Here is a 14,051-nt window from a genome sequence, read left to right as displayed (position 1 = left end):
ACATATTAATATGATATACCAAACTTCTGTCAATAACATATCTTGGCCAGCAGGAAAATATTCAAAAGCCTCCATCCGTTTCGGCTTGGGTCAAATGGCAGCATTATAATAGTGAACCGCATCAAAGATTAACGTGGACATACTCGTTTGTTTACTTTCAGTTTCGTTTCAGGATACTTACCGGTGGTGTAAATAAATACCTGTTTTCATTCAAAATCATTATCTTTTTCATTATGGAACATTCGCCTGTGCTAATAGAAGTGTAAACTTCGAAAACATTGGGGAAAAAATAACTAAATGATTATATAACTAAAAGAAGTCCACTTAGCTGAATTTTAGCTAAAAACATTGTGTTGGCAGTGATCAATGAGCGAAGCGGCAAGGGAGATCACTGCGTTGGAGTTTGTACAAATCAAGCGACTTTGGAAAAACCCATAGATAATACAATTAAGTCGCCGATTGGTCAGGAAATAAATAGAGGATATTTGTTTGTTTTGAGTGAATATGGAATATATCTCACTGAGAAGTGAGAAAATTTCAAATATTTTCACTTCGAGGTGAGATATATTCAATATTCACGAAAAACAAGCACATTTTCTTTTTATTTTATGCTCAATTACGTTGAGATGTGCATTTTGCAACTATTTTAACGTAAACATACATGACGTCAGACGTGCTGTGACGTTATAAAGACGCATACAACAAAGTTCCATTTTGTTTTATTTTTTGCTGCATAACGTTATGAAACTCTCTTTAAGTAAAATAATTTGAATCGAGAAATATACTATAAAGAACAAAAGGCGACTACAATTTTCATCCTGTTTTAAGCAAATAATTTGAAATTCATGCACAATGTAATGTGAAAATATAGATTTCATACTTATTCATGATCTTTTCTGTTCAGTCGAGATTCGATTAGTCAAGAAACAAAAATCGTATAACCTTCCCATTGAGATTAACAAAAAGGACTTTCGCACCACCAACACCATATAAAGAAAACCAAAACATATCTCTCTTCAAAATTGTTTTGACAAATTAAGAAAAAATGACAGTCATAGAATGCCATTGTAATGGATTTTCTATATTTAAAGTTTATATCTTAAAAGAAACAATTTTAGTGATATATTTGATTTCAGGCAAGTAGCTAAGACTTTGTCATAGTATGCAGAAGTGGTTTGGGTATCCTCCCCGGTAATTTGTCACAGCGATGACGGTAATTGGTGCAATTTAGCGTTTATTTGAAGTCATGCATTATTAATGATATTAGTCCTGGTAACATACAAAATTAAATGTACAATACGGATTTTTTTCTGTCTTTTCATATTTACTTGTGAAATACAAGCAGATTTTAACAGAACTTATATAGGTATATAATAAAGCAAAATATTTTCGTCATACAACTCGTATAAAATTTATTGTGCATGGACATACATAGATATATACATGCAGTCTCCGCACAACGAAACAAACGATGCTCTATTTGATAATGACTTGTCCGCTGAGCCATGACGTTATTTTTGAATGAATCGGGAATAAGCGGCTTCAGGTGAGTTTTTGTGATCGCTCGATGTCTGTCTGTCATCTGTCGTCTGTCTGTCTGTCTGTCTGTCAACATTTAGCTTGTTTAAGCGATAGAGGTATTTTTCAACTGATTTTCATGAAATTTTGTCAGAATGATTACCTTGATGAAATTTAGGCCAAGTTCGAAAATGGGTCATCCGGGGTCAAAGCCTAGGTCACTAGGTCAAATCAAAGAAAAACCTTGTGAATGCGATAGAGACTGTATTTTTCAATCGATCTTCATGAAATTTTGTCAGAAAGGTTGCCTTGATGAAGTCTAGTTAAAGATTGAATATGGGTTACCTGGGGCTAAAAACTAAGTCACTAGGTCAAATCAAAGAAAAACATTGTGTATGCAATAGAAACTGTATTTTTCAATTGATCTTCATGACATTTTGTCAGAATGATTGCCTTGATTGAATCTAGATCAGGTTTGAATATGGGTCATCTGGGATCAAAATGTAGGTCACTATGTTAAGTCAAAGAAAAACCTTGTGTATGCGATAGAGGCTGTATTTTTCAACTGTTCTTCATGAAATTTTGTCAGAATGATAACCTTGATGAAATCTAGGCCAGTTTCGAAAATGGGTCATCTAGGGTCAAAAACTAAGTCACTAGGTAAAATCAAAGAAAAACCTTTTATACGCGATAGAGACTGTTTTTTTTTCAGTTGATCTTCATGAAATTTTGTCAGAATGATTGTCTTGATAAAATTTAGGTTGAGTTTGAATAAGGGTCATCTTGGGTCAAAAAGTAGGTCACTAGGTCAAATCAAAGAAAGAGCTTGTATATGCGATAGAGACTGTATTTTTCAATTGATTTTCATGAAATTTGTTCAGAATAATTGGCTTGATCAAATCTAGGTGGAGTTTGAATACGTGTTATTTGGGGTCAAAACATAGGACACTTGGTAAAAAAAAACAACAACAACAAACTTCTGAATGCGATAGAGGCTGTATTTATCAGTTGATCTTCATGAAATTTGGTCAGAATGATTGCCTTGATAAAATCTAGGTCAAATTTGAATATGGGGTAAAAAACTAGGTCACTAGGTCATATCAAAGATAATACTTGTTTAAACTCAAGAGACCACATGTTTGGTCCAATGTTAATGAAAATTTGCCAGGATATTTGTTTCCATGAAATCACTAGGTCAAACATGTCTACACTGTTATGGTTTGTGTCTCAGGTGATATACATATACCTATTATCCTAATTTATTGTTTAGAAAGCATTTTGATGTCGTCGTGCATCGTGTATATTTGACAAATAATGTATATCACTTACTTGGCATCTTTAGAGACAGTTTGATAATATTTTACTGAAAAATTAGCCGTGTATTTTTGGTTTCAACAAGGGCCTTTTATTTATAAACCTCTGACTTCTCATGGTGCATGGCTTAAAATTTGGTTGCCATAACAACATCAATAAAATCTGGTAGAATTTGGATAACTGAATTACACTTACTAGTTTCTGCTTGAAAACAAGAAAAAGAATGTTCTCCCAGGATTATATATTATTTCTTATGCAATACTTATAACATGTATACTGAAGTAGAAAAATATTAAACTGAAATTGCTCTCAAATGAAGAAAATCAGTAACTACTGTCTGAATGGCTAAAGAGAATGACCTTTTTATATGATGAACTTCTTCATATGCGTCGTTTTATGGGACGTACAACACTAATTTTGGCATATAGTACCCCTACGTCAGCATTTTTTGCCAAACTATATATGTTTATTAGTAACTTGTTATTCTATTCTCGCGTTAAACAGGTGAACAGTCAATAGAATTGTTCTGAGAGACAGAAAGTGAACTTGAAAGTGAACATCCGAGTTCGAAACCGACTTCACACGTCAGTTAACTCGAATGTTTGAAGAAACAAGAGAATAACTAGCCAAAACTATATTACCATGGGAAGCGTGAATTATATGTCGCTCGTACTTAATATATCGCATTCGAATGTTAGAAGAAACTAGAGAATAACTAGCCAAAACTATATTACCATGGGAAGCGTGAATTATATGTCGCTCGAACTTAATATATCGCTTCTTTAGACACATTGAACTTCAATGAAAATAAGTAGTTTTTCTTACCTCACCATGTACAATGTAGGATGTTGACAAAATCAACGGGAAATGCCGGTAATGGAACGTACAATATACCGTGTATTTAGCGAACCCGCCGTAAATGCGACATATACGTTGGACACGGTTAAAATGGTAGCGGTTAGTGATTTTAGAAACAAAAAATTTTGAAACAAGGACGATGTTGGCGCTGTACGAATAGAAGTGAATTTTACTGACTGCTTATAGCTTGCTCCGTTGTTACGCGATGTCGTCAGAGTTAGTATTCGCTCTGTGTACTGTTCGATACCATGTCGGAATGTCCAAAAACAGTTAAATATATGAAAATGTGTTGAGGTAATTTTAAAAGTTGATTCATTTGAATAATTGAAGACAATGTTTAAATTTGAAAATAATGTTTTTTCCTGGCCATATAAAGAAAGTAATTGAAAACATAGCCTCTGAGTGGTTAGAACACTTGTCTAGGGAGTAGTTATATTAGTATGGGTTTTTCATGATTATGGCTATAGGACTAAAAAGTAAGTCATTAAACTCATGTGCCGGATCCCTGTGCTTTAACACAAGAAAAAATGTTTGTATCTATCAGTCGAAGATTTACATAATTTGATTGACAAATCAGTCAAGGCAAACCTGACAACGGTATTCTCAACAAAGAACAAAGACAACTATCAAACAGGGAATGCCACGCACCAAAAACGCAGCCTCCTCAAAACGAAACCCACAGCACGCAGACGCGTGCACCACACACACACACACACACACAGCCAACACATTAGGACAAAACGAACAAACAAAGGAACACACACACACACAGCCAACACATAGAACAAAACGAACAAACAAAGGAACACAGTGGAAAACCTTAAAAAGGAAAGTATCTGAGTTTCTAAAAATTATCCATTATGCAATTACAATGACACTTAGTCCAGCACATTCTTCTTATAGGTAAGAGAAATATGATATAAGCCTGCAAAATAAACCACCCACGTTTAGTTGCCTAGTTATCTGGAAAGGATGTTAGTAACGGTCCTGTGATGTATCACAAAGTCCAATGATCCAATGATTTTTATATGGTTAAGTTTTTAGTTAGACAATTTTAGTCCTTGCACTGGGTAGTATTATTGTTTTGTGAAATTTTGTTTGCTAAGAGGATCTACAGATCGAGTTCTACCTTGGTGCAGGACAGCTAAACCAAATGGGACGTCGTCTTAAATCATATTAATTACTAAACAAAATACAATAAACTAGGTCTGCAGCATCTTTGCATGGACCTCTCTCAAAGTTGGTCAAATGATTCCGCTAAACTGCGTGTAGGGACATTAATCACTGATGGATCTTCACCAAACCTGTTTTGAAATGGTGATTCTAAATTTTGCGAATGGATACGCTGTATTGCATTTAGGCACCACCAGAGCTGGAAAAAGAAACACGTCATAAATAAACGGCTTTAAGTCATGAATTAACCGCTTTATGGCTTCTTTACATAAATTTTGATGAAATTTGATCAAACAGTTTTACTTTATTGCACTTAGTACATCGAAACGCTCCGAGGTCAAGGTTTTACATGCTCTGCTTTGTGCCCTGCTTACAACTCTGCAATCCATCTACAGATTTTGGTATTACAATGCACCGATTCTCTACTTGACGCTAAAAAGCGTGAGGCACAAATGCCAATGTCAAACTCGGAATTCAAAGATTTACAGGATCTGTTTCGTGTCCGATTGGCATAAAGTTTACCCATAATATAACGACATGTTTTGCCCATAATATAACGACATGTCTAGCGCATGCCCATAACTCTAAGTTCCAATGTCAGTTGATTTTGATATTACTTGGCACAAATATTTCATATAACGCGAAGACATGTCAAGTGCAAGAACTAGACCTGAAGTTCCAATGTCAAGGTCCAGATTGGAGATCAAAACCGCTACATTTGTCATGTCTTGTTAATAACGGATAATAGATTTTAATATCACATAACGAGACGATATGCCATCTAGGCTCGCAGCTGCAATATCAAGGCTCTGCAATCCAGAAATGGAGTTCATTTAAATTTTAAGTAATTGTTTTCCATAAGAAATCAAAGTATTGCGCTATTAAGGTCATATGATATGTGCTATTGTCCTTAGGTGTGGGACATCGGACCTTTGTAACAATTTTATTACCGTAGCGAATATTTTAAATCGTGATTTTAGGTGCGTTTGGAGTCCCAAGAGAAATTTGCGCAGAGCAGTATGCAAGGGCAATACTTGAATTCGGCGACAAAAAGAAATCATTACGAGAAATCCACATCGTGGACAACAATCACGATATGATTGACATCGTCCACAAAACATTTTCCACCATGATCACTGAAAGAAAACCCGCACCCTCCACACTAAGTGTTTATGTAAAACAGCCAGCGGGACAAGACACTTTGACAGATGAAGGAAAGAAGAATACTAATACTAAAGAGAGAGAAAGCTTTAACTGTACGGGAAGGGTCATACCAAAGTCTACTACAGATTTTATTAGGGAAGAATTATTGTACAAATCTTACGGGGATAAATTGGTATGTTCATTGGCTTCGTCCAACGAAGTTCAAGTGTATGCTGGAGATATATTGCACCTTGATGGTATCACTGCAGTAGTATGCAGCGAAACAAGTAAGGGAGATACCAAAGGAACAATATCAAAATATTTGTTGGAAAATGGGGGTTGGGAATATAGACGTAACAAAGAAACGCAATTTCGACGTCAAAGGAAAATTGGTGAGGTAATTACTACAGAAGGCGGCAGAAACAAATATGCTTGGATAATACATGCGCTTGTTTCCATAGAAGATCTAAATATACTCGCCGATTTGTACAGACTAATATTAGAAGAGGCGAAAACAAGAGAATTTCAGGCCATTGCTTTACCATTGCTTGGAACAGCAGGTAAAACACGTTTGTTTATATTATTGGTGTTGCCCTGCTTGTTTGGGCTTGTTGTTCAAACTAAGCGTTAAAGCGTGCTGGTACTTAGGCCCATAGTAATCACACCACAACTTATGTATGGTTATATGTCCCTGAGACCAGACCATACCATAATTCTGTAATTCATCAATAAATTCTATGAAATACAAATGTTCATCATGGAATACCGATGTGTTCAATCATTTTAAAATACAAGTCTATCGTTTGCTGTCCTTGGTTCCCTATCAGTTGGGACTAAACATGGTTATACGGTGTCAATCACAGTGTCTGTTTATCTGATATTCTAATTCGTTCAATCGTTAAAGGGTTTTTAGATAATTTTACCGCAGCTATACATTAGATACAGTATGTTTCGCTAAAGATATCAATGCCATCTTCCGTGTCCGCTCAGTACTACACCTCCGCACTTTAAAAACGCACCACTTAATAAATACACAAATTACACTTTCTGAGTAGACCAATTTATTCATTCTTGTATTATATAGTAATCTCAATATCTCTTCCATAAGATGTGCAAAAATGAAACAGATCTATAAATAAAAACTACTTATTTAAGATGTTTATATCTGGTACCCCTCAGTTTCAAAATTCACGAAATAGAATTTTGAGATTTTTTATTACTTATTTCACGCATAAAGTCTTCCAATATTAATTTAAATGATAACAAATGTCTTTTTCCAATACACTAGTCACTTGTCGCTTAATTAAAATTATATTTATTCAAAACCACTCATCCGTGACTTATTATGCACAGGTAAGACGTTTAGCACGTTTTGCATGTGCACTGTACATGTGAGTTGTCAAATAATATAAAATTGATAAATTCGTGATCTCTAATAAAAATAAAAATAAAAATACTGACATACTGGTCGTCTGTGAATTTTGACTTGGAGGGTGGTGCTGTTTAATAGGACGAAATGAACAGTTTTTGTTAACCGATTTTTGTTAAATTTTCCTTGTTTGTGGTCATATAAAATAAAATTTTATGACCTATTTTCTGAGTGGTGCGTTTTTAAAGTGCGGAGGTGTATTTTAAATATAATGAACGTAACTCAGGTCTCTGAATTCACGGGAAATGCCATTCTTGCCGTGAAGAACTTGATACAGTATGAAACTATCAAAGTAAAGGAGTCAGATTCGTGGCTCGTGTTTTATACTGACCAGTGCAAGATGATAATATTGTATATATGTACTCGAATCTTAGAGAAACGCCCTAAACGCACTTATTATTATGAAGACGACCATCACTAATCTATTCATCAATTTCACAAACTTTAAAGCAAAGATGCGGAAATATTTTAAAAATACACGATTACGTTGATGTCTCGTCACCTCTTTGTATCGACCAAGAAATAGTGCTATCATAACTGAGCTATTGATGTACACATAGAAAGTCTAGTAATTTAAGACATATTAGAATCGAAGTAGTACATTACAAATGGTTAATCTATACATAACTTTGTTGAATGTCGGTTAACAGGTGAAATTATAGGTCCAGTGGATAGTTCACAGACGTTGTTTAATGAATGGATCCAGTTTTGTCAAAAGAACATGAAGCTCGGACTTACATTACATCTGGTGATAAATGAAGTGGGCATTGCTGATATAGTGAAAGATGTTTTCAAACGATGCATTGATGAAATGGTACAGAAAATCTCTGACACCGACAGGGCTCATTTGTCTCAAGAGCAGAATACAAAGCCAAGTAATGAAGTTGTAAATGATGATCTAGTAAGTGCTTTACCGTTTAATTCAGGGTTTACATTTCTAAAAAGGACTTGTGTATCTATTGTTCATATTTTTCTGATAATTATATAGTATTTCTCGTAGAATTATTTGCATTCATTTAGGTGTACTGAATCAAGCAGTTTCGTTAAAAATATTGACTTGCTCTTGAAATAAAACTATTGTGCTATATTTTGATTTATTTGTAAATGTGATATTAACTAGAGAATACATTAACTCGTGATGTCAACTACTGAGTGTGAGAGTGCATATTATTCAGAGATAGCATAACATTTTACAAGCGCCCTCACATGGCTGAAACTATATTTTGTGTCTTTGCCATGGAGATTAAAATGGACACAGCGTTCACCAAAATAAGACGATAATTTCAGTAACAGGACCTAGACAATCTTAGATAACAATATCACATTTCATTTGAGATTTTGTTTAACTTTGCATTGAAATTATTGGTTGATCAAGTATTGGAATGTGTGCCCTTGCTGACGAGAGGTTAAGAAATGTGCAATACCCGCCACGCTCTCGCACCCCCTCCCCCTCCCCCTCCCGCCAGCACAGGCTTATGTGGAATTCTGTTATACAGTGACATTTCATGTACTGAAAGTACTGAATGATCCAGACAGTCACCGTAACAAGCTCATATACAAGACTCAGACCCCTTACTCAAAATCAAGATTACAATTCATAGGTTAAATATTTTATTTCGGTCTCGCACTGCTAAGTAAAATAGAAAAAAAGAAAGAAAACTCCACAGGTCGCTCAACACGACAAAAGGAAATGTTGCAGGTTTGGTTTGATTGAGCCTGTTCATGGACGGTAGTGGAAATGGATGCCCTGTGTTGAGCACAACTCAACATTTACACATGCTACAAGTACAAAAAAAATCTATTTAGAGACATCCGCTAGTAGAAAACAGGCAGAACTAAACAAACTGGAATTTAGAAAGGGGATCCGAGGTTATGGAGTCTGCATATTAAAGAAACTGCCAAAAGACAAAATTAAAATGCAGGCACCATATCCTAGTGGTGATTATACAATACCCAAAGCTAAGAAAGCGGGAATATTGGAACCACACAAGCCGAAATGTTCAAGCTTAGGAACTAAACAGTACCAATAACACAACATAAAAGTCGTGCTGAACGGTCTCATATAACTTGATATTGTCATTCTCTAGTGCAAGTCGTCATGTCAAGAATTTACGTCTTTTTCAGATGTATATTTGTTTATATATGAATGGATATTTAATGAACATGGTACAATGATAAACTATTTGACGTTTTTAGAAGACGATGAAATATTTGTGACAAGTAACAATAAACTTCTTATAGATTTAATACCTCCTTATTAAGAAAGATGTTGGCAATGAACAGTAAGTTACAGATAAAACTTACCGTACACAAATGTCATTACTCATACTACACAGCAAATACACAGATACAAAATGATATACGGTTATTTCCAGGCATGTGCATAATTAAATGTATTAATTAAGTGACACTGATACTCATTATGTACAGTGTTACAAAAGTTCGTTCTCATGACATTAATAGCAGTATCTCGAAAAGTTGTACCATTTCAGTCTTTTCAGATCGTTCAGCACGACTTTTATGTCGTGTTATTGGTACTGTTTAGTATATCAGCTTGAAGGTTTCGGCCTATGTGGTTCCAATACTCCCGCTTTCATAGCTTTGGGTATTGTATAAGCACCTCTCGGATATGGTGCCTGCTTTTTAATTTTGTCTTTAGGCAGTTCCTGTGATATACAGGCTCCATAATCTCAGACCCCCTTTCTAAATTCCAGTTTGTTTAGTTCTGCCGATTGTTTTGTCGTTTAAGACAAACCCATTATTTTAATTGGGGACATACGCCGGTTTTCTTGGAATTACATGCTGTAATTGCATGTTCCATGTGTACCGCCGTATGAATATATCTGCTGATGTTTCTAAATTGATTTTTGTACTTGTAGCATCTGTAAATGTTGAGTTCTGCTCAACCCGGGGTTAGAGGGCGTGGGCGGTAGCATGCATTTTCACTACTACTGAACAGGCTCAATATAAAACCGAGCCTGCAACATTTTCTTTTTTGTCGTGTTGAGCGACCTGTGGAGTTTCTACTTTTTCTATTTTGATAATTGGCTCTCAAAGGCTTCATAACTTATGCCATTCGTTTCGATTTTCGACAGTGTAGACAAAATTATTTTTTTAAGCATATCTGATACAACATAAAGATTTTAATGCTACTGCTTTTACCGATACAGCATATTCCATTAAATGCAGTTTTATACTTTTAGCATGCATTAGAAACTATATTCCTAAACTGTACTGTACAGTAAAATGAAATGTCAACATAAGATCTTCTTAAATAAACTACAAGCCAACATTCGAATGTTTTCGTCATATTACGATCGGATTATTTAGATTTTGGTTTTAGATTTCAAAGCTTTAAATATCGTATAAATGTCAGAGAATGAGATAAACAGTTGCTTGTTGTCAAACAAAATAACTAGTTTCTAGTATTTGATAATATTCGACAACAAACATTGCTTCTAGGGACATAATTTTACGTAAATTTGAAGAAAATGTTATTCTAAATACAATCAAAGCACGACGTCTTGTATATTTCTTGGTGTACAATAAGCAGTCAAATTAGAAGTACTAAATTGTATTACTTTTGTACTTAAAGGGGTCCATTTCTGATAATGGGAAGTTGAAACACTATCAATGCTACCAATTATATGGAGTTATTTTACATAGATTCTACCTCTAAACCATTAAGATGTGCTTGTTTTAAAACATCAGGTTGGCCGTAAAAATAACTTTTAAAATATCTGCTGCAAGAATTCTTTGAGTAATATTTCAGTGTATACATTACATTTGTAGAGTTAATGACACAATTAGAAATGAGCTAATTGTTAAAAAACAAATTTAAGAAAGAAAGTACTGTTAACTAGAATCTGTGTTTCATTGATGCATTTCTGAATGTCATAAATTTATACATTACATACATTACTGTATTCTCAATAATGCGCACATTAATAGCACTTCAATGGACCAAAGTACTAAGCGTGTTGTTTTCTCTTTAATATGGTATTCGTTTATTCACGTGATGTTATGAAAATTAATGCTGGTTATTTATGTTGGAACTTTTTACACTCTCTTTGTTTGCTTTTGCAGGCAGCTGCTGACGAAGACTGTGTCATCTGTATGGACAAAGTGACCGATGCAAAGAAACTGAAATGTGGACATACATTTTGTACAGAATGTATCGAAGGCTATTTTCGTGTGAGTTATGATTCTTTTTTGTCAGATAAAAAGATGCCGAGTTCAGAATCTTTTGTTATACAATTGCCAATAAAAGAAAAAGTTGCTTAGTGATTTAATTCCATATAAGTTTGAACTTGCTGTTCGATTCACCTTTTCCGTTATCAGGTTTTTTCTTTACTTCTCCTTAATTATTGGTAAAAGACAGTAACTTTCATATCAAAATCATTCTGAACAACATCAATGTTAATAATAGGAACTCTTTAAAATCTCAAATATTTTAATTGTTTGAAAGTGACAACGGTTGTCAGCTCACCTGTCACGTAGTGACAAGGTGAGCTTTTGTCATCGCCCTTCGTCCGTCGTCCGTCGTCCGTCCACAATTGCTTGTGAACACGATAGAGACCACATTTTGCAATCAATTTAATCAAATTTGCACACAACTTGTATTGGCATAATATCTCGCTTCCTTTCGAAAACTGGCCAGATCCCATCATGGTTTCCAGAGTTATGGCCCCTTAAAGGGCCAAAGTTTGCTATTTTTGGCTTGTGAACACGATAGAGACCACATTTTGTAATCAACTTTGATCAAACTTGCACACAACTTGTACTGGCATACTATCTCGCTTCCTTTCGAAAACTGGCCAGATCCCATCATGGGTTCCAGAGTTATGGCCCCTTAAAGGGCAAAAATTTGCTGTTTTTGGCTTGTGAACATGATAGAGACCACATTTTGCAACCAACTTTAATCAACTTGCACGCAACTTGTATTGGCATAATATCTGGGTTCCTTTTGAAAACTGGCCAGATTCCATCATGGGTTCCAGAGTTATGGCCCCATAAAAGGCCAAACTGCTATTTTTGGCTTGTGAACGCGATAAAGAGCACATTTTGCAATTGATTTTAATTAAACTTGCACACAACTTGTTTTGGCATAATACCTCGAATCCTTTCGAAAAATGACCAGATCCTATCATGGGTTCCAGAGTTATGGTCCCTAAAGGGTCAGAATGTGCTATTTTGGCTTTTGCAGCCCTATAGAGACTTCATTGATGGTTTGATTTGGTACAAACTTGCAAAATATCTTTAATAACAATAACTCTTGGATTCCGTAATGAATCTGTCAGATGCATTCATAGGTTCCTTAGTTACAGTCTCTGGTTGACCCATTAATTAATTTGTTAATTTTTGGCTTGTGAACACGAAAGAAGTGACATTTTATTTTTGATTTTAACCATACTTACACACAGCTTAAGTCACAATAAACTCTCGGTTCATTTCGAAAACCGGCTAGATTCCATCATGAGTTCTAGAGTTACTGCCCCTGAAAGTGGCAAAGTTTTCTATTTTGGTCCTTTCAGCCATATAGTGGTTTCTTTTATGCTTAGATTTGATACAAACTTGCCCAGAATGTTTTCTTGATGATCTCTAGGCCTGGATCGAAACAGGGTCATGTTGGGTCAAAAACTAGGTCAACGAGTCAAATGAAAGGAAAAGCTTGTTAACAACCTGGAGGCCACATTTATGATCCTATCTTCATGAAACTTTGTAAGAATATTTATCTTGATGATTCCTAGGCCAAGTTCAAAACTGGGTCATATAGGGTCAAAATCTAGGTCACCCGGTCAAATCAAAGGATAAGCTTGTTAACACTCTGGAGGCCACATGTATGACACTATCTTCCTGAAACTTGGTCAGAATGTTTATCTTGATGATTCCTAGGCCAGGTTTGAAACTTGGTCGTGTGGGGTCAAAAACTAGGTCACCGCTCAAATCAAAGGAAAAGCTTGTAAACACTCTATTGGCAATATTTATAACCCTACCTTCGTGAAACATGGTAAGAATGTTTTCCTGAAATATTCCCAGGTCATGTTCGAAACTTGTCATGTGGGGTCAAAAACTAGGTCACCACTCAGATCAAAGGAAAAGCTTGTTCACACTGTAGATGCCACATCTATGACTCTGTCTTCATGAAACTTGGTCAGAATGTTTATCTTGATGAGTCAAAGGCCAAGTTTAACAGATGATCTATATAGGATCATGACCTTCTTGTTAAAGGGTATTGTCTTTACGTTGTTTAGTTCATTTATTTTGGTCACCAGCACTTTTTATTATCAGTTTAGGCTTAAATTGTTGCTTGATTATTACAAACATTTTGTGAACACAAAAGCAACATGAAGTTTTCTCTTTGAAAACTATTGAAGATAAACCTAAATACAGAACAATTCCTACTTCCACTCCTGTAAATGTTTAGAAAAATATATATATTATATCTGGTTTTGCAAAAAAGTAAAGGTAAAGTTAAACGGTGAGACCGATTACAGATTTGATGAATCAAATAGATATGCTAGATGAAAATACTAATAACAAATTTGGTGTTGCTTGCTTGAAACAAAGACGAATCAAAAGAGAGTGAACATTTTTCAGATTCCATTTTTTTCGT

The 14,051-nt window shown here is 35.0% G+C and overlaps 1 protein-coding gene across 1 annotated transcript in view; it reads left to right on the top strand.

Moving 5' to 3' along the window:
• LOC128559402 (protein mono-ADP-ribosyltransferase PARP14-like) overlaps positions 1 to 14,051 on the top strand; it is a 78,383-nt gene that overhangs the window by 37,000 nt on the left and 27,332 nt on the right. The window contains exons 5-7 of the mRNA XM_053550832.1: positions 5,844 to 6,566; positions 8,086 to 8,336; positions 11,522 to 11,629. Of these exons, the coding sequence (XP_053406807.1) occupies positions 5,844 to 6,566; positions 8,086 to 8,336; positions 11,522 to 11,629 (1,082 nt within the window). The remainder of the gene's footprint in view (positions 1 to 5,843; positions 6,567 to 8,085; positions 8,337 to 11,521; positions 11,630 to 14,051) is intronic.

This window comes from Mercenaria mercenaria, chromosome 9 (assembly GCF_021730395.1).
Source record: "Mercenaria mercenaria strain notata chromosome 9, MADL_Memer_1, whole genome shotgun sequence".
Taxonomy (NCBI): Eukaryota; Metazoa; Mollusca; class Bivalvia; order Venerida; family Veneridae; genus Mercenaria; species Mercenaria mercenaria.
This window is presented reverse-complemented; position numbering and strand designations above follow the sequence as displayed.